Below are 22,218 nucleotides of genomic sequence, written 5' to 3' on the forward strand. Positions count from 1 at the left end.
AACATTAAAAATATAGGTATACATGTGCCTACGGTCAATGATACCTATAACCTATTAAAAATTAAAAACTAATACTTATTACGGCGATTTTAAAATTCAAATTATTAAAACTTTGATTACCCCAATGAAAATTGAGCATGTTACAAAAACATTAGCTATACTTAAGTAATTATTCCCTACTCTTAGGTATGATTTTGGTTATCCAGCTGATATTCTTCTAATTGCAAGGTTTTTTATAATAAAATAAATAAAAGCGCCATATTATTTTAACATTTAATTTCCTATTAATCAATACAACTCGTATTGCGTGAATTTTTCTCACAAAAAACTCACACCCGAGCAAAGATGTTCACATAGGTACTTAGTCTTCCTCCTACGCAACGTTTCCTACTAGACAGACGTACAGATGTGTGGAACTTTACTACGCAGCGAATCCCAACACTCTTAAATGTGAACTAAAATAATCTACAAACGCACCACATAGCACGATATACATACATCTGCATTGTTACATAACAGCTTCATAATCACAAGGTTTCGAACAATTTACGGCGATTATTATCAGCGTTATACAGATTGAAAACATGGTAACAAAACTAACAATGGTCTTGTCCACTCCCTTATGTCACCTTATGATTGAAAATTTGGTGTAAATTCATAATTTTCACCAAACCATTGGTTAACAATATATTTAGCAAAGATTTCAGTTGGTAATGTATAGTCTAGAAATAATATCTTACTGTTCAGCCTTGGCCTCCGGTATGTGTAAAGAATATGGTTGGTTACATAACACTGGCCGGGCATGCAACTGTCCTATATTTAAATATACAGTAGATATGTTTAAATCAATTTGAATACAGAATAAAGAACAGAAATACATGACACATTAGATGACAGTAAATTAATTAGAGTTAACAACTGTAACCTTTGACATTTAACCATCACTTAGTGACACACATAATTATGTAACTCTTAAATTTTAATGTTAATAAAACAATAAATTATGGAATCATCGTATAACGCTTTATTTCACTAAAATAAGTTACTAGAGTCGTTTTCGCGTCTAATAATACATGATTTGTGGGGAGTGGCTGCGGTGATGTGGAATCACATTGATGTAACTGGTAACAATTCTTACATTACATTTAGAGGAGCTTCTTGATCTCGTCGTAGAGGACGAGCACGAAGGCGCCACCAGTGCCTCTCAGGATGTTGGAGAAGGCTCCCTTGAAGAAGGCCGAGGTACCTTCGGTCCGCGCGATAGTCGCCCAGCAGTGCAGGGTGTTCTTGTACAGGATATCGCTCTTAGCGCGGCCAGACTGCATCATCATGCGCCTACGGACGGTGTCGAAGGGATAAGACATGATACCAGCTACGGTGGTGACGGTCTGCGCGATAGCCCAGCTGATGACGATGGGTGTGTTCTTGGGGTCGGGCAACATGCCGCGCGCCGTGTCGTAGAATCCGAAGTATGACGCACGGTAGATGATGATACCTTGCACCGACACGCCGAAGCCTCTGTACAGACCGATGAGTCCATCGGACTTGAAGATCTTGGAGATGCAGTTGCCGAGACCGGTGAACTCACGCTGGCCCTCGCCTTTGCCCACGTCGGCGGCGAGACGGGTACGCGCGAAGTCGAGCGGGTACACGAAGCACAGCGAGGTGGCTCCGGCGGCACCACCGGACGCCAAGTTACCAGCGAAATAGCGCCAGAACTGCGTGTTCTTGTCAACTCCGCCGAGGAACACCTGCTTGTACTTGTCCTTGAAGGCGAAGTTGAGCGCCTGGGTGGGGAAGTACCTGATGACGTTAGCAAGATTACCACGCCAGAAGGAGAAGAAGCCCTGCTCCTTGGGAATACGGACGAAAGCGTCGACTATACCCTTGTAGCGCTGGTCTTCGGCGATCTGTTTGCTGACGTGCTGCACCTGGAGCAGCAACTTTACTCGCTCGATGGGTGCGACGGCTGTCTTGGAGACAGCAGCGGAGATACCGCCCGCCAGGAAGTCCTTGGCGAACGCGACCGGATCGGTGAGGTTCGACATCTTGTTCGGCTGTGTGGAGCTCACGAACGACGGGGTGGGACTTGCGGCACACGCGGAATGATATAACCACGAAACACGAACTCCTGATTTTTTATCAGGAGATTTTGAGTAATTTCGTGATCACGGGAGCACTGAGGTAGGCGTGTGCCTTTTTTGAAATTCGATCGATCACGTTCTCTTTGCAGTTCTGCCTGGAGGAGCGGCGCAAAAGAAGGAAGGAAGGGGCAGATGTTGCCAACCTCACGACAAAGTACCACGAGGTCAGGGAAACCAGCATAATAAATACAATTTACCTAAAAAAGCACATGTGCAATACTACAACTTCAGAAAAAATAAAAAATAAAATATTTAAATTTGAACTCAATATTTATAAGCATCCAATTTTAATTGATATTTTATTCAATTTAAAATGTAATTTTTAACTTTTAGTACTTTTGTTACATGTAATATATTGGATTATAAAACGGTATTTGAAAACAATGTAAGGTAATTTACGTGCGTGAACATAAACATGGGTTTTGCATATTGCAATGTCTAAATAATGTGTATGTGATAACTATTAATATTTTGATGTAATATTTCATGTATTCGCTAAGTACCAATATAAGGGTAAATCGTTAATTTTTGGCAACATCGCAATGACGCACAGAAATTGCGTTTCATTATTGCTTATAAAAATCAATAAGTACTGATCAAAGATATTGTGCTACTAATGTAAAACTTTCTAGTTATCGTTATTGATATATTATATTTAATTTTATTTAGTAAAAAAATAATATGAAATTCAAACAATACGAAATAAAATTATGTAACATGTAACAAAATATTTTTCTTACTTATAAAGTTTGTTATTGTAGATTTAAAGTTCTTGATTTGCAGTTGTGTTATGAATAATTTTTATAACAAAGTTCTTATTTTAACATGCTTTTTTCATGCATCTTCTAAAAAAGGAGAACACGATATTCTTAAATCTATAAAATAAATAAAAATTAAAAATGAGACACAAGCACAGACATATCTAAAGATCTTTATAGTTTTGAAGTTACGTACCAACAATATTTGATTAGAAACGTTGTAAGTACTAATTTTATATTGTATAATATTTTCGGGTAACCACAGTCGCACAAAGAATTCTTCGGCCATTAGTTCCGTGCACTTGAGACATTCGCATTAGTATTAGTCTGCAAACTAAATATTTAAGTCTCCTTTTTATTGTGCACAAATTAAATTTGATAATATTTCTCAACAAAAAATAGTAATAAACTCTTGAGCATTCTTTATAATATCCAGTTTAAAAGTGGAAACACTTAGAAATTTAGAAAAGGTGTGACGCAAGTTACCCTTTTTGGAAATTCTGATTTTATTCTGGATTTTATTTCCAAAGGGATGTAGAAAACGACTCCGGATGTATATTCCCCGCTAAAATGCTCAGGGGGATTTATAGGCGTAAAAAACTATTCCGTATGCTACTCAGTGCGGAAATATACTGTGTTATTTGTGCAAAGAACTCCATTTAGATGTAAAATCGCGCACTCAATATTTGTACAGTGAATTTTCCTCGCAAAGCCTATATTTTTGGGGTATCTTTACCATGGATTGTAATTACCTAATGGTCTTTACACAGTTTGGGGATTGACATTTTTCATTATTCTGGCAACAGTGCTATGACATGACAATTTGTCAATGCGAGTATCACTCATGTCATGTCTATTGGGTGATTGTTAAATTAGAGCTAGGTAGGTACTTACCAATCGAGTAAGATTTAAGAACTCAATGTAGTCTAAATAGGTAACAGTTTAATGATTAAGTAATTGTAAATAACCGATATGCAAATGAGCCGCATAGGATCGCCATCAGTAGGCATGGACGAGGATAGCGGCGCTGGACACGCACTCAGCGACTTTCTACTGCAACTGGAAAATTATAACCCTTCAATACCAGATTCGGTTGTCGCTTACTATTTGAACATGTCTGGGTTCGAATCACAGGATCCAAGGTGAGAGCATACTTGTTGATTAATAAAATAATTACAATTATTTAGCGTCGCGTTGGTGCAATAGTCGACGATTTTAAACCCTGTATTTCATGATATTGCCCCTCGTTGTCGACAAAAACCTTGAAATGAGATCAGAATTGTTATTCATTATTAAGATTCAGACTGGCTGCTAACGAAGATCAAAGTGTATATTCATCACAACAAATTCATTGAACAAGTCATTTCCTTGCCTGATGGTACCTGGAGTGAAATCCAGATACTTTATGGTTTTGCCGTTTGGCAGTATTCTAGACATTTTCACATTATGGAAATTTTTGATTTCATGGTTGAAAAACAAATGCTAAATGCCTTGTATAGTCATGAATTTAACATTAAGATTACAATAACATACTTGGCGTCTGTACAATTAGTGTACTCAGGAGTTTGTAAAAGGTGAAGGATAATATTTGCTGAATTAGACAAAAGAAAGATTAGGCTTTTATTGTTGCAATGTATTTATCATTTTCCATACATCCAAATTGGATTTTACACAATGACTGTGGCTCACATAACTGTTGTGTTTTTCTGGCAATGTGAGGTTGGCACATGCCTGGCTTGTTTTCTGATGGCTGTCCCTCACTCTCATTGCCAGCCACTATAGCGGCTAGTTAAAATTTTTAGTGCTGTAGTCAATGTTATTAAGAGGGAGAAAAATTGGGCTTTAGTTTTATAATGATTAGTAACAAACAGAACACACATCATGCCTTTATCCACAATGAGGTAGACAACCAGGGCACAAACTTTTCATCATGTGAATTTCATGCCATGATGTAATAGGGGCAAACTTATCACCATATAGGACACAAATTTCATACTCTGGGTTCATACTGTGCAGAAAAACATGTATATCATTTTTCACATTTTGGCCCCCTAATATCCAATATGTTATAATTTAAACAACATACATTTTAGATCATTTTATCAGGGTTTTATATAAATGATAGAAAATGGATGGGGAATACATATGGAAATTAAAATTACTTTCATATTTTTATTTTCTAAGTTTAAGCTGTAATGTTTAATGTAATTGTTTTTTTATTTTTTTCAGACTAATTCGTCTGATAGCACTAGCTTCACAAAAATTTCTATCAGATATTGTAAATGATGCTTTGCAACACTGTAAAATGAGGACATCCAGTCAAATGACTCAGAGTTCGAAGAATCAAAAAGGACCAAAGGAGAAAAAGTATGTGATGACTATGGATGATCTTGCACCAGCGCTGCAAGAGTATGGAATTACAGCGAAAAAACCACACTACTTTGTCTAATATATATTTTTATGGGTACTGAGCCTTCTAGGTTAGATATTATTTATAAGATTTCATTATATTGGTAATTAGAAAACCAATAATTATATTTAAGTTCAGTTTAATACAGTCAATATTAAATGGCTCAAAATCACTGGTGTCTGTATCTCTAAGCATGTAAAGCTACTGCTCCTATTAGGAAATACATATATTAAAGTTATAATGTCAGGGCATTCCATTGTGGCTGGGACATTTAAATCCAGAATTCAACCCATCCTGAGTTGGAACTATGTCAATAGGGAATATTTTTTATTTACTTTCTATTTAACTGTATATAACTTTATTCAAAAAGTGTTAATTATGCGCGCGAAATTCAAATTTCTGAAACCCATCTCCATTGGTCGAATCAAAACGTGACGGCATAAGGCGCGTTATAGGATTTACAGTCATACTTTGTTAGTCGTGTTTGAGAGAAAAAAATATTTTATTTATATTCCTGCAGTGTTTTCCAATACCTAGTGCAAATTTGATACATATTGATATTAGGAATTATCAAGAACAGTGGCGGAAAGTGGTTTTGTCAAAATACGATCGGACAATCCACAAAAAAATAGATGCTTTTAATATGACCCCATTTTTTTACATCAAATCCAAATTTGATGTCCGCTGAGGTCAAAGGAATAAAATCCTCAAGGTAATATATGGTATTTATTTATCTATTAAAATGGATTTTATGCATACATACTCAGCAATACTTGCCTAGTCATAAACTAAAATGTTAACAGTCACTTAACTTTATCAAATTTTATTGACTTTTGTATGCCTGTGAAGTGTTCAAGTGTTTAAAAACACTTTATCTGGTGTACTTTTAGTAGTGTTTTGGCCCATTGGTACCAGGCAATATTCATAAAATTGTTTTTTAGCTTCTTCCATGACAAAACAGCGATTGAAAATGAATTTATAACTTTGTGCATACAGTAAACAATATGAAACGTACTCTGTGACGTCATCCGAAGGGCGCGAAAAATGACTGCGTTCGAACGACAATTCAAATAATACTTAAACTAATTCAATCGTAATTTTAATATTATATATGTTTTATATAATTTTTTTATAAAACTTAATTTTCATTACACTTCCAACTATATTTATATTTTTACTACTTATATCAAAACGTTGTGAAAATGAATTAAACAAATAAAAAATATGTATGCATATTCCCTATTGACCCCATTCATGGTAATAAACCACTAAAGGTAAAGGACCACACTAAATAGGTATTTTTAAAGAAATAATCAATAACCCTCAGGAAAATGTAATTTAAATAAATGTGACTGGTGTACATGTAATAACCAATCTCTCATTATTTCGGGTTGGGTCTCTACTTGTTTGCACCAAGTTAATCTAGCCTGGGTTGTCATATTTGGTAAATGAGCTTTCTTGAGGTCTCTCTTTATTTCGGAGGCTTCGTCACAAAAAAAATAAATGTGCTAGCCATGGTACAACTAAATATAGAAGAAATTTTAAATTTGTTGCAAGTCGTTGTGATTTGTGGAACATGTAAAAAAAGAATAATTTTGACTTTTGCTCTCTGTGTCTGAAATAAATATCAGAATATTCTAATTTTCCATTGTGTATCAAAAGAAGCCTTTTAACTCAGAAGATGTAGATCTACTTACAAGGTATCATTTATGAAGTTGTCTCCATGAGATTTATAATAAAGTCGTCTGTCTTGTCATACGCTTTTCTTTGTTTATGGAAAAGGTATCCTAATGCGGTCCTGATGAAAATCCTTTTCTATATTTTATGTGAGAGTTTGGGCCACAACAGTCATTTGTGTCTGGTGGAACATACTTTTAAAGTAATCCCAAAGGGATAATAATATCCCATTACCTATTAAAATATTTTTCAAATGCGTTATATGTGTTTATTGTTACTTTTCGAGAATATCAAATGCAAACGGCCAAGTTTGGATTATGAGAATAACTTATATGTTTTTTTATGTGACTGGTGGGACATACGACATACTTCTACTTAAAGTAAAAATACACAAAACCTTCCAAATCTTTTCACTTTTTTCATTCCGAAAATATATTAGCGCATCATTTTTTTTAATGCGCGGCATTCTACGGCTACCATTTTAAGGTTTTATTATAAACTAGCTTTTGCTCGTTGGTCCGCCGGCGTGAGTTTTCGGGTATAAAAATGTCGCTAGGTACATATTTTCCCGAGATAGGAGTATATATTTAGTAACTGACTTAGTTATATACGCTTCCTAGGGCCTCAAACTATATCCATACCAAATTTCATAGAAATCCGTTGGGTAGTTTTTGAGTTTATGGCGTTCAAACAGACAGACAAATACGGTTTTAAAAAATATTAAGTATTTAGAAGTTTTTTATATTTTAATCTAAAACAAAGGTTTTTCTTTGCCGGTTGCCCACGGCGACTTTTGCAGCGATGCTGTCGCGTGTTTCATAAACGCGATTTTGTATCACATCTATCGCGCGTTTACAAAATATGCCTTAAGCGATACAAGTGCGACAACATTTCTACTGTATCTTCTGACTTTTTTTCGGACGAATACTTACTTTTCTCTTTGTGCTGTTCGCTATAAAAGCGGTAACAAATATAACATGTTTAATGTTGTCTCGACGGAGTTCATGTTGCAACTCGGGATTTCAAGTCTATCTCTGTATCGAATTTTCGTCGCAACAGCTGCGAGTTTGCATAACATACACAAATCGATAGGTACTGTAGCGAGATAGTAAAGCGATTGTAGCGTGATGTGGGCGAAATTAGACTACCAGCGACAGCATTGTGACTGTATCGCACCCATTTTGCGATTACACGACTACAAAAAATCGTCGTGCGTGACCTCTCCCAAGACTGCCAAATTACAGATAATGGAAGATATATTCTATGTACTGTGACTAGGTTTACATGTCAACATATCGAGCCTTGAGTAGAAAGGCTTTCAGTTTGAGAGCTACATACAATCACCTTGCTATCGAGCACAATCGCTGCAGTATCCCGCAGAGTCACTGTTAATGGGTACTAGCGACCGTCTCCTTATCAACTACAGCGGCCCGGTGTGGTGAAGGTAATGGGGAGAGGAAGGAAAAAGAATCTTAAAATGGGAGCAGATAAAAAAAAGGAAAAATGTTCGCGAGCCTTTAGACTCCCAATGTAAATATAATCATTGTGTAGTAATTATGATACCGGCACTGGTTTGCTGCAAATTTTCTATGTATCGACGTGGATTTGGAGGACAAGCACGCAAGTATTGCCTTCATTAAATTACCATGTAGGTAATTGTTGTGGCTTTTCATAATAAGGTCGTAGGATAAAAGAATACCTATCGGTAACTGGTAGAACAATTTGAATAAAATGTTATATTGAGATTTCAAGAAAACTTTATTTTAGAAATTAATAACACACTTCCAATTCCTTCACCTTTTTTCTAATGAAAAATTAATTCCCTTAGCGGATTTCCGCTGGATCAAGTGTCTAAATCACCCTACAGTTTATAATCTAAATCATATAGATTTAAATTAACCGAAATACATAATATAATATGAATACCTAATATATAGGTTGGATTTTTGAGACATGGCAGTAAAAGTAGGTACCTTATCCGCTGTAAATAGTTACCTAAAAGAGAACTTTTGAAAACATTAAGATCTGTATTCAGATTTTAGAAAAAATGTCAGGCAAGTCCGTGTGACTTTTCTACAGCTATGACCGTGGGAGAGTTAAACCAGAAGCCTATCACAAGTATGCATCAATTATGAAGCATGGTCGGTTTGTTTGGCTCTCAGTGGGGATTGCAATCGCGCACAATGTTTCTTCCACCTGGAAATTTGTGGTAAATTTAGAATTTCGGCAGGACTGCGCTGCAATTCCCGCAAAAGATTTAAAAGTAGGTATAATTATATACGAAAATAAGACTGCCATTAAACTCTGTAGGTATGGTAACTGATGTTTTTGAAATCGATACATACAAACTAAAATATTCAAGTTTTCATTACTTGTACTTACACATTATCTCGATACCTACTCTTTCGCTCTCTCTACATATTTTACACAGATTTTGCCCTTAAATATTATTTATAAATATAAATAAATAAATATATTTGCACAGACTGGAATCAAAGAGATCCCGAGTTTCGACGCGAAAAAGTATAAATAATCATAGGTAAGGAACACTAACATTTATTCGGCTTTTGTAAACATAAATAAGACTTAAATATACGTTTTTGTGGCTGGTGGTTTTTGTAAGTGAATTCACAACAATTCGTGGATTGAAGACGTAGGAAATTCCACTAAAATATTACGACACGTTCTGTCACATAATATAGTAACTGCCATGCCGTGAACAAAGTAGTGTATGACCGGTGAAAACGTCGAATTATACTACCAAGATCTAAAAAAAATAATAAAGGGCACAAAAATGCCAAAGAAGTCGTCCTAATTCTCAAGAATTTATCACAAGACAAAAATTCTGGAAATCCGCATGTCATGTGAGAAACCGCTGCTATATGGTAGCACGAACAGCAGGATTGCAAACCTTAAGTGTCAGAAAACATAGGACATACGCTCGACGCTGCATATCCGTCCTGAAACGGGAGGAATTCGTGCGCACACCTTGCCGCTGCTGTGGACGCCAGCGGTTCTATGTAACGAAGGACTATTTATAAAGTATACCGCAGAGGTTGTTGCTTGTTCGGGTAAGAGATCAGAGGTAATTACCTTATGGTACACCTGAGTCGCCTCTAATGTGTCGATAAAGGCAACCGTGGGGTTTTACTAGGTACGCCGACGTGCATAGCATGCTGGTAAACGCGAAGAACTCGCCTTGGTTCCTCTGATTAATATGGGATGTTAAGTGTGAAAAAAATATGCTGTCAGGAAATATATTCTATGGCTGACGACTCATTTAAAAAAAATTGGAGTTTTTACTGCCCCAACTCAAAAAACCAGCCTGCATATACCTTCACCAATTATCAGGTTAACCTACATACGTTTGTCACCCAAAATCTATTCCAAGAAGATAAAAGTAACCGATAGGAGGGAGCCTGATATATTTTGGTACCCAAATGGTTATAGACCATTTACACACATGAAAATCTTGCAAACCCAGTCCGTCATTCGTTTCACGTTTGTCCCATGAATATCGAATAGCCGTTTTCAATAAACGATACCAATCTTCATCTTCGATCCGATCCCAATAATTTATAACCCAATCAAAATGTCATTTGTAAGTATGTCACAAAAACTTTGTTCTAATTGGTTCTTTTTCGCAAAGGATTGAAAAAAGCAATTGGCGTAGTTTATTGAAAACTGCGGTAAGACATGCCGGGGGCAAAATTCTAGCAGTCATCGAAGGACGCAGCAATATTAATGGACATGGGTTTATTTATTATTTACCCATTTTATTCTGTATGTTCTTTTCTATATACCGCTTTTAAATGCTCGGTCAATGGAGTGTTGTCGGTTTCCATGAATAATGTTACTTCCAAAGCGTTCGAAGAAAGGAGTTTAAATATTCTTTTAAACTTAATTACATGAGGGGGCTTGGCAAACGAAATTCGGGCTATATTTGATGTCTCCAAAACAATTTCCTTTTTTTCCTCATTACATACACCCTCTTCAAGAGAAGTAAGACCAAAGTTATGGCTGACAGTGAAGGCAAGTTCATTGGTGCCCGGTTTAATACGAAGAAATCCCCGTTCTTGATGCATTGGCGTTTTTTTCTCTGGATGTTGCGACGTTGACTTAAAGTTAAACATTGGTTGACCTGTTGAAATAATAGGTTAAATTTCAATAAGGCGCAATGTTAAAGCATAAATAAGATCTTGTTTATCATTACAATCCTTCCTTTATGTTTAGGTACTTCAATTTTCTTCTTCAGTTTTATTTATAAGGTATCTATTTATTACCAGACCTGTAGGTATTCTACTGATTCACTGCTGGCTATGAGGCTCCCCTCCAAAAGAAGCTGCCATATTATTGGATCCCTGTTAATCCCCCGATCAAACCAACTCCAAATCAGGAAAATTTATCTATTTGTTATAATTTTTCTTTATGTTTGTTCAGCAATAATTTTCTACTCCATGGCCTGACTAAGTTATTCTTTTTGTGTTTGATTTCATATAGCTTTGGTATGGTCCTATTATAATTTCTTTAATATATGACCTTGGACTAAGAAGTTGCTGAGTGAACTCATCAAAATAAAGAAAAAATTTCATACAAATAATAAGAGAGGATTTATACTAACTAGATTTAATTACACCCCCAAACTATAAACCAAGTTTGAAGCTTGCCTTGTATAGACTTACATAGGTCATTACTCATTTATAATCATGTGTGTAATTTGAAAAATGTAATCACTGGACTTACGGGCCTTTATTATATCAATCTATAATATTCTATATTAACATTATAAAGCAGAAATTTATACATTTTGAATTCGCTAATTTCAAATTAGTTAAAAAACAAATCTGTTCATTATAAAACAGAAGATGAATAATAATTAGGAATGAATTTTTTTTATATTCTTTTTTATGATGAGAAGAGCTTGCCGTTTGCCTAATGGTAAGTGATACGACCGTCCATAAACAGTAGAAACACCATCCAGCACTTTGCATTGTGAAGTATTACTTGGTATTTCACAGCACTTGCCATCCTGAGACATGAGATGTTAAGTCTCATTATGTCCAGTAGTTACGCTGGGTACAACATTGGAACACAACAGTGATTACACACTGCTGCTTGGCAGAAATAGACATTGCAGTGGTAACTACCCAGGCGGACTGTCACATATGTGAGACCTACCACCAGTAAATACAGTTTAAATACAAACTCATGGCACTGGTGGTCACTAAATGTAATTAATTGCTCTATAAATAGGAAGATTGAAACTTATTTTTTAAACATAGGAAAGAAAAATATTTTCATTATTTACCAATACAAACAAACTCCATCTCATCATGAAACTTAAAATCAGGAATGTTAGGGTAGTATCCTTTGCCTTCTTCGGTAAACCAGCGACCAGCAAGCCATGATATCGGCTTCAGAGCCTCATGTATGTTTTGCATTTCTTTAAAATTAATTGGTACAATATTTACCGACCAAGAAATAATCCTTATTTATTATTGAAATCTCTTAGCTGTAACCTCTTGCTAGAGAATATTATATTCTTTGGTTGTAAATTTTAGTATAGCAGTAGGCAGGAAAATTCACTGTTTCTTTCTATGTATATTATTCAATTCATTTTTTGAGTTGTGGCCAAAGAGTTGTGGCTCTTTCAATGTCACTTCACATAAATGTCAGTTGTCTCTTGTCAGATTTGTCAATGTCAAAGTCAGTGTTGCTCTTTATTATAATTTGTATTTCTAACATAAAAATCTGTAAGTATACCCCCTTATTCATAAACATTTTTTATCTAAGGACGGAGTAAAGCTGTGATAAGAAGCCTGTTTCTCAGTGCCCAACGGCACTGAGAAATAGACATAGGACCGTTGTGGTTGGTTATTATTGTTGTATTTCAATATTAGCCAATCACAACGGCCCTACGTCTACGCACTGCGAAGACTGCCATGCCGTCAGCACCAATGACTAAATATAAAGAGGACAGGCCTCAAAAGTTAGCTATATGAATAAGTTATATTTATGTTAGGGAAATCGACGCAGAATTGTCAATATATATGTCTATCTCTTTTACTCAAAGCTTATTTGGAACGCAACAAAAAGACAAAAATAATTGCTTTCTTCGCATATGGCACTATTTCGTTTACTTCAACACACTGGGACCGCCTTGCGGCAGAAACGCCATTTTATGCTGGACAGTCGGCAAGTACATGTAGTGTCAGACGATGTAAACAAATCTTCATAAATATTGAATTTAAAGTAATATAATCATATTCTCAATTGTTCAGTGTGTTTATTAGTGTATTTGTTAAGTTTCGAAAATGACTCAGTGTTGTGTGAAAGGATGCAAATCGAATTCACGCAAGAAAGACCCCGAAATATCTTTTCATAGGTTAGTAACTGTTTTTACCGAAAATTTGTAAATATCTTTGTATATTTACTTTTTGGATGTGTTTTTATCAATTAAAATTATATGTAGATCTTGTTTGATAAGCTTAGAACTCTTTTAGGCGTGATTTATATCCATTAAAATCATTATGTTTGTTTACACACGAGCTTAGGGATGGGTGGATTTGTTTAGAAATTATTGATATCGATATTTTAACAGACGCCCGTTTATCAGTTACGATTTTTGTCTTTGAAAGAATGTTAGAGCACACATCAATATTGTATTATTCAGAACGACAAACTAAGTGAAATTAGAATATTTTTTAAGATAACCAAAAATTTAAAAACCAAGGCAAAATGAATTGAGAATATTGAGCGACGTGATTGGAATCCTACACCAAATACATATTTCTTTACATTTTGAGAAGATATGCATAAACCACACGTTTAATTAACGCGAGTAAAGATAACTGTTTTCCAACAATATTCCCGATAAGTAAAATAGTAATGATTATTATACTTCACCTAATAGTAATATTACTTTAATATATTGCTATGAATAAAATTAAAATTGTTACATAAAAGAATAGATAAACATAAAAGAAACAACATAAAGATGAAATGTAAGATATATTTTTACAATTGGCGGTCTTATGTTTCGAGCAACCTTTGCATGCACGGAAATAGATACATAATCATATTGTTGTTATTGCAAATAATTATTATAATTGATTATCTTAACCACCACTTTTACGCTCATTGATTTTAGTTTGCTGAACCATAGTTATGTTTCTCGATCAAAGAGCATAATAATAAAATAAAATAAAACCAACCAAATAATTACTGGCTACGCTATCTTATTCCATTTATCATGTATTAAATAAATATCTTAATCTGTAACTTAAATTTTTAGCAAGGAATAGTGCAACATACAAATATAGATCAAACACAACTGGATGTTTGTCACAACAGGTACTGCTTTGTTTAACAATTGTTACTTATAAATCAGTTTCAGTTTGTTTGTTTACATTATGGTTTGTTATATTTATATTATGGTAGTTCCTAACCCCTTTCGTATTTGATCTTTTTGGGGCTTGTTTGTCTCTCTTAATTCTTCGATGTCGATACAAAATTTTCGGTACTAGCATATCACTATTGTAAGGGGCGGAGTCGGCACCATTTTATGCATTAAATGTGCCGCATGTCACGTGACCATATTACCCATCCTCTATACTTCTTTTATCATTGGTCAGCACTGAGAAACAGACTTGTTATCACAGCCTTACTCGGCCGTTAGATAAAAAACGTTTATGAATAAGGGGGTATGTCTTTAATCTAGCCTCAGTATAATAACTAGTCCTTTTAGTACGGTTTCTACGGCTTTGATAAGGTATCACAAAAAGATGCATACTCAAGCATGCATTCGAAATTTACAAGGTTATCACCAGTTTTCACGTACCTATCTTTTATCCTAGTAATTTACACTGTCAATTAAAATATCAATAAATAAAAACGATATTATAAAGTTCGTAATTTAATTACCACTTGGACCCACGCAAATGCATGCATGCAGACGTTCAAATTCGAACCATTTTGCGCACACGGTCAATATAAAAAAATTCTAAATTGCAAACAGTTTCATTTATAAATTATTTGTTAGGTAGTTATGTACGTGTGTGTATATAAATATGATGTTATATAAAAAAAGGCTGACATTGCACCATATTATTTCAAGTTGAAGGTAATAGTGCAACATTTGCTTGGGAACGTGTTAACAAATGATGGCAATATACTTACTTAATGACAATTTTATTTAATTTGTAACTAGCTTTTGCTCGCGGCTTCACCCGCGTGAAGGAGTTTCCTTAAGTATACTTATATTTTCCAGGTTAAGTCTCGCTATATATTTTCCAGGCATAGAAACTAGCCTATAAACTTCTCAAAGTCTTAAACTGTCACCATACCAAATTTCATGAAAATTCATTCAGTAGATTTTGAGAAAATCGATAACATACAGACAGACAGAAAGGGGAACTTTGTTTTATAATATGTAAAGATTGCACACGATTTCGCCCGCGTGGTAAAGTATCCTTCCTTCTTGGGGTGTCAAACTATTTCCAAATCAAATTTCATGGAAATCCGTTGGGTAGTTTTGAATTTATCACGTGTAAACAGATGGGGTAGGGAAATTTGGTTGAACAATTCCGTCATACGTTATAGTTGCGTAACTATAATCATTTACGAAGCTCTCGCAATGGCAGCTCAAAGAAGGAATATTTTTTTCCTCTCTACAACATTTTTCATTGATGCTCCGCTCCGATACTCTCAAAGTGATGTTATTGAGAAATTTTCACTTGAACCAGTAGTTATTGAGACTAGCATGTTCAAATAAACAAACGTTCAGCTTTATATAATAGTATACACATATAGATAATATAAAAGTACAGATTTACCCCCTTATTCATAGACGTGTTTTATCTAAGGACCGGAGCATTGCTGTGACAACAAGTTTTTTTCTCAGTGCTGACGGCGTGGCAGCCTTCGCAGTGCGTAGACCTTAGATATACCGTGCATAGGGCCGTTGTGATTGGCTAGAGATACAACTTGAATCTAGTTAGCCGTCAGATAAAAAAAGCTGAACAACAGCAAACCGTCAGATAAACGAAGCTGAGAAACAGACTTGTTATCACAGCAATGCTCCGTCCTTAGATAAATAACGTCTATGAATAAAGGGGTTAAATTTTACCCACTTGCTATCTGGCGCTATAATAATTTGGCCCGTTCCGACGATCCTTTTACTCTCCATATTCATTCCATTCATTTCCGTTTTATATTATAATTCTCTTTGCATTAGATATATCTTAGAGTTAAACCATATAATACTCTTCGCATTATACTCTCAAAACAATTCATTATCAAAGAGAATTACAATATATGGAAACTTATTATAATTTCTTTGGTCTGACGCCAAACGCAATTACCAAAGAGAATACTTACACATTTCCAATCACAATATGTAGCATAAAATAAGTGCAAGATTTAAATCAAGTATTCCTACATAGTTAATAATGATATATACCCACTCATAAAATATGCACCATAGGTATGAGCCTTTTGAAAGGAAAGGAGAAAGTATTTTGTTCTAATTCACAGAAAAACCACATGACGTCAAGAACCCGCGATTTTATACAGAAAATTTGCTATAGGCGAACTGCGTCTGTTGATATGACCCGGTATGGCTTTATAAGCGATAGCAAAATTCATCCAGTCAACTTATTGCTGAAACCTCTTCGCCAGCAGTTGGAGAAAATTTGTGGTTAGTGATAAGATTAACGATAATGTTATGAAATCTTTTTTTCTCTTTGGTAGGTGCCGAAGTATATTGTGAGATTATGGGTGATTGTGGAATTCCATTATGTAATTGGACTACCTGATTCAAAGTGGTTACCGTCACTCATGCACCTCAGCATTTCAACCGTCAATACCCAGATGCTTGACTATAATATGTATAACGTAAAAACTTTGATCAAACCTCGTTTGCAGAAGGAAATATCGAAACGTTGAGGAAACTCTCTTGCGGTTTTATTCCAAAGTGCACTGGTGCGTCCTAAAAAAGATATCTAAATACGCACAGCACCAGCGGTAGGCGTAGAATGAATGAACTTTCCTTTGAGAAAGGGCACGCCAATGGTAAAAAACAATACCTCAAAGTACACCCTATGGAAACGCCAATAAAGCATGTAAAGAGATTCAATGTCCCTTCGTATTCGCAACAGCTTTAAACCGAATGCGAGCTTGAGTTCGTCTTCAATTCAAGCACCCCTTCTCTATAAAGGGTCAAGTGGAAGTAATTTATACCTACTTGAGTACCACAGCCCAGAGATGCAAACAGGACTGGTCAGATTTACGCTTTATAAGCAATAGTCTTTACCCCGGAGTGAAATTTTGCATGGCTTTTCTTTGCCCCAAATAATTTAGGCTAATTTTGCCATTTCTACTTTCTACGTGAATCCCAAACTGGATACTGCTCGAAATCCTATTTTCAAGAATCTAAAGATCTTCTGAGATCTGCAAGGGGACGCCTTAGAATTGTAAAACCATTACAAAAATATGTAAAATGATTTCTTTAATGTAACGCGTTACGCGTTGAACGTGTAATCTTGAATGAACCAATTTTAGAAGACATCATTCGGAGACCCAACAAAAGGATGTCTAGAATTGAGGCACAAGTTTACATCGCCTTTCCTGTAATTGGCTGTAAGGAATAATGGGGTGGCTAGTATAATGAGCGCCTCCCGATCTATCGTCTGCATCCATCTGCAAGATGAAAAACATGGGGGCAGAGCGTCGAACCTTAACGTTGTTTCGATACAATTTGTACGATCTAAATAGTTCGTTAGTAGATAGCTTACCTATTCATGGATGATTCATTTCATTCTTTTATTTACAGCTAAAGTTGTTCACGGTCCAAGAAAACCTTCCCCAGTTAAAGGTTAGTCAGTAGAAAGTAAAAATATTGTATTAAGTATTTACTTGATGTAATAACCTAGCTTACGTAGTAGGGCGATCCTACTTTGGGTCTCGGAATGTTTCATATCTCGTCCCTGAACTTTTGGTAAATTTCGTTGTAAATTTCAATATTTTGTGTCATTGTTCATAAGTGTCCCGACTTGTGCGTTGAGAGGCAAAAGTCGGGTCTTGTAACGAGTTACGGTCAACAAAAATTTATTGTAATAATTTTATTATCCAGCGGTTCATACACAATAAATATTATTGGCTTTCTGCAATGCAAGTGTTTCATGCGCTTTCAATGACATAGAGTAGAACCTCGACTATATGACCGAAATGACGTGTGTACTGATCACTGCAATAATATTTTGTTTTACAGGAAAGAACAATCTCAAATTACGAAGAGTTACAAAACACAATAAAAGAAAACCCAAGAAGGACAAAAATTACTCAAAAAAGAAATTAAAGCTTCAAAGTATTAAATTAAAGAAAAAAATATGAATACATACATTAAATAAAGCGCTTATCTAATAATTAATTCATTATTATTTTGAGATTAAACATCCTATAAACTAGAATTCCATTGCATTGTGAAAGTCTTTTACACGAATAAAGGTGACACTGTGCAATTTCCTTAGATATCAATTATAAGTCTCGATATAACCCTGTAAAAAGTAAAAATTAAAATGTACCTATTTGTTTGTCGTTTAACTTTATTATGAGTAATATTTGATCAAAGCGTCTTCGCGTCGGGGGACCACCTCAAGACTGGGGTAATGATATAACTGTTATAGCGGTCCCCCGACGTAATGACGTTGGCTCAAAATATTACTAGGTATTTTACACGTACCTACACAGATATATCACCGAAAGGGCAGGCAGAATTGCAACTGGTGCACCTGTTTACCCTCATGTATGTACCTATGCTGTCCGATGAAGTGACAGGAGACGAATCTATCGTTAAAACGGGCACAAATTCAAGTCTCCGGGCTGATACTGATAAGAGAAACCCATTATCAGGTTGTCCGACCCGGGGATCGAACCCGAGACCTCAGCACTGCAGTCGTAACGTGATACAATAACGCCACCGAAGCAGTATATAGATCGTAATTTTCTTTATTTGGAATATAAATATTGTATGCAGCTTGTGTGGACTGTTCTGCCCATTTCTTCTGCTTACTAATTGCTAGGGGTATTATATTGTAGTTTATGCCTTAAACTGGTGTTGAAAAGAGCATGACCAAAGTTTCTTGTCCGTTCTTCTCCGGTGAGAACTCATAGTAGATTTAATATTAATGGAATTTTACAGGTTCAAATAAATTATTTTATTTGATTTTATTTCAATAAACTCCTTTTGAAATCGGTTGAAGCGGATGGTGCTGCGGTTTATTCTACTAGAGCGGCTATACATAGCGAGAAGCCAGTGACAAGGTGATCAGTTGACTTAGTAACATACCTGGCCATCCATGATCACGTGACTCATCTCCTCGCATATAAAATAATACCCGAAAACAGTAATGCAAGAATAAAAATTTGTGAATTTTCCTAGCGCGGCGCTGTTCGAACTCATCTTCACTAATTTAAATAGTACATCAAAAACGAATGTAAATTAAATGAATGAAGTTCTTCTCAAATAATAAAATCCGCACAATAGAACAATGCATCATAATTTTCATAATCTTTTTTCTAGATATAAGTAATTATTTTTGAAGTAATAATTTTTAAATGATATAAATATTTAATAAAGATAATTGTAACTGATTTTTCAGATCCTAGTATGTCCCGCTGTGGTGAAATCCGAAAAAAAATTACGACAATTGCTTCTGCAAATAATCTGCATTAATTTACTGGCATTATGTAACCTCGTAAGTTGGTTAAAAAGAAATTATAATCTTACATTATCAGTTTTCAGTACGGCCATTTTCGAGCGTGAATATAAAGGTTTGTTATTGAATAAATCACATATTTTAATGGATTTTAAAGGAACAAAGCAGTAAAACAAGCTACGAGTATTTTAATTTCTTTACTCAGAAAATAAGGCAAAAGTTATCATTCGCTGCTCGTTATTAAACTGAATTTAAGATACGTATAGATATCTAGAGAATTGAGTGGCTAAAACACATTCTTGGATCCCCGAATTTAATCACGTTAATTTAAATAAAAAAACGTAGATTGTTACTTGTCACATTCACAATTGCCCACAATCTTGCCACTGCATCCAAACTGACTGAACGCTGGGGGATATCGACACTGGCAATTCGTCGATTCCGTCTTTGTACATTTTTTAGAAGTACACATCGAACATGGTATCCCAATACTTTCCTTAATTTTATTATCTGGCAGGCTAGAACGTTTTTCTTGCAATATGCTAGGCTTAGGCGTTGGTATCATCTGATCACTAATCGTTTTTTTTATAGCAGGGCAATGTGTTTTTTTAATTCCAGAAGATATTGTGCTAAATTTATTTTCAAGAGCCTGTTTAGAGTTATTACCTTTTCGTTCACTCAGTGAATTATAGGATTGTTTGTATGAATCACCTGGAAGACGGATTTTTGATTCTGAAGTACAGGCCTGGGATGAGTAAGCTCTACGGATACTTGCATCTTTTCTCGTATCCAATTGAGATTCTGTTTTGTCTGCATTATCAGAATTTTCATTTAGGGGTTCTGGATCGTAAATCTTTAATGTCGGTAAACTTGGACCTACCAATAATGAAATACGAGGTGAAGTAGCAGCGTCCTTGTATTGAATCAACTTCGGGTCACTCTTTGTGGTATCCGCAAGTGGATTTATATGCGATTTTTCTCCGTTTTCAAGATCATTTTCTTGTTGACACGGCTTACACACGTTGCCTTTTTTATTTAATGTATCAAATAGATAATGTGGTGGTAGAGTCTCGACACATATTAGTTCAGAATCTTTACAAGTTTCAGACGTACAGAAATCTTCGTAAGATGTTCCTTGTGACCTCATAGAAGAGGGAGTGGGAGGGCAACATAATGTCGACACGGAGGGAACACTAACCTGAATGGCGACAGAATGCCGTAAGTTTTGGTTGTGGCAGCACGATGCGTGTGATGTGCAACGTGAGTGGCATTGCTGGTGACGACACGGCATGAAGCTGTAAATATTTTTATATTAAGTGGGCAGCACAGAGTTAATGTTATTGTCCATTGGAAGAATATCTTTCATTTTTATTTTGTTTTGCAAATAAATATCATATTATATTTGTGAGGTACTTTACAGACAATATTTGTATTACTTGGCTAACATTGTCATTTGTGACAATCATTTGACGTAAGTATTTTATTTCTAAAATTGGATTTCATTTTCAAGTGCATTATATTTCATAGGAAACTCCGACCAGGCCACCAACCACCAACACTTGTCCAATTATTATTCCTTCCATAGAAGGCCCGCAGTTATAGGGGTTAATGATTTTGCAGTTTCGACCATTGATTTAAATCGTTAGATGTTCCCACCTATACTTCAGCCGCACGGAATTGTGTCATCGTTAGGAAGAGTGAGCTCACTCTTCACGTCGTAGTCGGTTGTAGTAAGCAGTGAACGGTGCACGTTGATTACGTTTTTTTGTTTTTTTTGCTAGTAAGTCTCTAAATCTATAAAATATGTCTTCTTTATCAAAAATAACTACAAACTAAGTAAAAGAAAAAAATACAAAGAGGCAAAAATTCAATAAATTTGTTTTATTCGATGGTGTCATTTTAATTTTTATAACTGATGTTTTCATTTTTCATAGTCAAAATATCTTCATTCAAACAGACCTTACCTTCCTAAATTTGTGTATAGATATTGTAGTAATATTTTACTAATATTTTTTTGTGAAATTGATTATATTTTTCTAATAGACACACAGATAAAAAGAGTGGACAGTTTCAAGGAGCACAGGGCATATCAAATGATTTAAATCTATAGTTTCGACCATATAAATATTGTGCATGTTCATTGTCGGTAGTGATCACTTATAATTCCAAGATAGATCTATGCCACTTGTTTACCAGTCAGCAGAAAATAATAAAATCTACTCGAACAAGATTTGAAAACTGTTAAGTAAAATATAAAGCCGGGATGTGCGTCGGTAGTGGTCGATGCACCCCTAGGGTCATCGGACTACTGCCTGGTACGAACGTCTGTCCCTGTGGACTATCCTGGCCACCAACAAATGACTGGATTTCTCAGGGTTGGCGGTATGGGTCAGCAGATTGGGATGGACGATAACGTTAGACCACACACATCTTTAGCCACTTAGCAACAATTAAGAAAGTTTGCTGTTAAATGTATCCACCATATTGCCCTGACCTTGCACCTTCACATCTCC

General features: G+C 35.3%; 4 protein-coding genes and 1 long non-coding RNA gene across 8 annotated transcripts; 2 read left to right on the top strand and 3 right to left on the bottom strand.

Annotated features, from left to right (window-relative positions):
• Positions 1-261: 261 nt before the first annotated feature.
• Positions 262-2,296, bottom strand: LOC115454949 (ADP,ATP carrier protein). Its single transcript, XM_030183646.2, has one exon. The coding sequence runs from the start codon at positions 2,046-2,048 to the stop codon at positions 1,146-1,148; it is 903 nt and encodes a 300-aa protein (XP_030039506.1). The 5' UTR covers positions 2,049-2,296; the 3' UTR covers positions 262-1,145.
• Positions 2,297-3,691: 1,395 nt separating this feature from the next.
• Positions 3,692-7,070, top strand: LOC115452863 (transcription initiation factor TFIID subunit 10-like). Its single transcript, XM_030181475.2, has 2 exons — positions 3,692-4,044; positions 5,132-7,070. Exons 1-2 carry the CDS (start codon positions 3,875-3,877, stop codon positions 5,349-5,351), a joined length of 390 nt encoding a protein of 129 aa, XP_030037335.2. The 5' UTR covers positions 3,692-3,874; the 3' UTR covers positions 5,352-7,070.
• A 1,658-nt stretch (positions 7,071-8,728) lies between these two features.
• On the bottom strand, positions 8,729-12,671 carry LOC115453838 (peroxynitrite isomerase THAP4). Its single transcript, XM_037443612.1, has 2 exons — positions 12,298-12,671; positions 8,729-11,130 (listed from the first exon to the last, which is right to left on the bottom strand). Exons 1-2 carry the CDS (start codon positions 12,428-12,430, stop codon positions 10,766-10,768), a joined length of 498 nt encoding a protein of 165 aa, XP_037299509.1. The 5' UTR covers positions 12,431-12,671; the 3' UTR covers positions 8,729-10,765.
• A 653-nt stretch (positions 12,672-13,324) lies between these two features.
• LOC115453840 lies at positions 13,325-18,569 on the top strand. 3 transcript variants are annotated; one of them, XR_005113049.1, is made up of 4 exons: positions 13,325-13,374; positions 16,524-16,686; positions 17,821-17,862; positions 18,259-18,563. It is a non-coding gene; the product is annotated as an uncharacterized LOC115453840 (long non-coding RNA). The 3 variants fall into 3 exon arrangements; XR_005113050.1 differs by lacking the exon at positions 13,325-13,374 and adding an exon at positions 14,299-14,342; XR_003939603.2 differs by lacking the exon at positions 13,325-13,374 and having other exon boundaries at positions 16,060-16,686; positions 18,259-18,569.
• Positions 18,570-20,004: 1,435 nt separating this feature from the next.
• LOC115454778 lies at positions 20,005-21,453 on the bottom strand. Of its 2 annotated transcripts, none has more exons than XM_037443519.1 (2): positions 21,362-21,453; positions 20,005-21,000 (listed from the first exon to the last, which is right to left on the bottom strand). In XM_037443519.1, the coding sequence occupies exon 2, from the start codon at positions 20,994-20,996 to the stop codon at positions 20,055-20,057; it is 942 nt and encodes a 313-aa protein (XP_037299416.1). In that variant the 5' UTR covers positions 20,997-21,000; positions 21,362-21,453; the 3' UTR covers positions 20,005-20,054. The 2 variants fall into 2 exon arrangements, with proteins under 2 accessions (XP_037299416.1, XP_037299415.1); XM_037443518.1 differs by lacking the exon at positions 21,362-21,453 and adding an exon at positions 21,142-21,298.
• Between the last annotated feature and the right edge of the window lie 765 nt (positions 21,454-22,218).

Source organism: Manduca sexta, chromosome 26 (genome assembly GCF_014839805.1).
Source record: "Manduca sexta isolate Smith_Timp_Sample1 chromosome 26, JHU_Msex_v1.0, whole genome shotgun sequence".
NCBI classification, from domain to species: Eukaryota; Metazoa; Arthropoda; class Insecta; order Lepidoptera; family Sphingidae; genus Manduca; species Manduca sexta.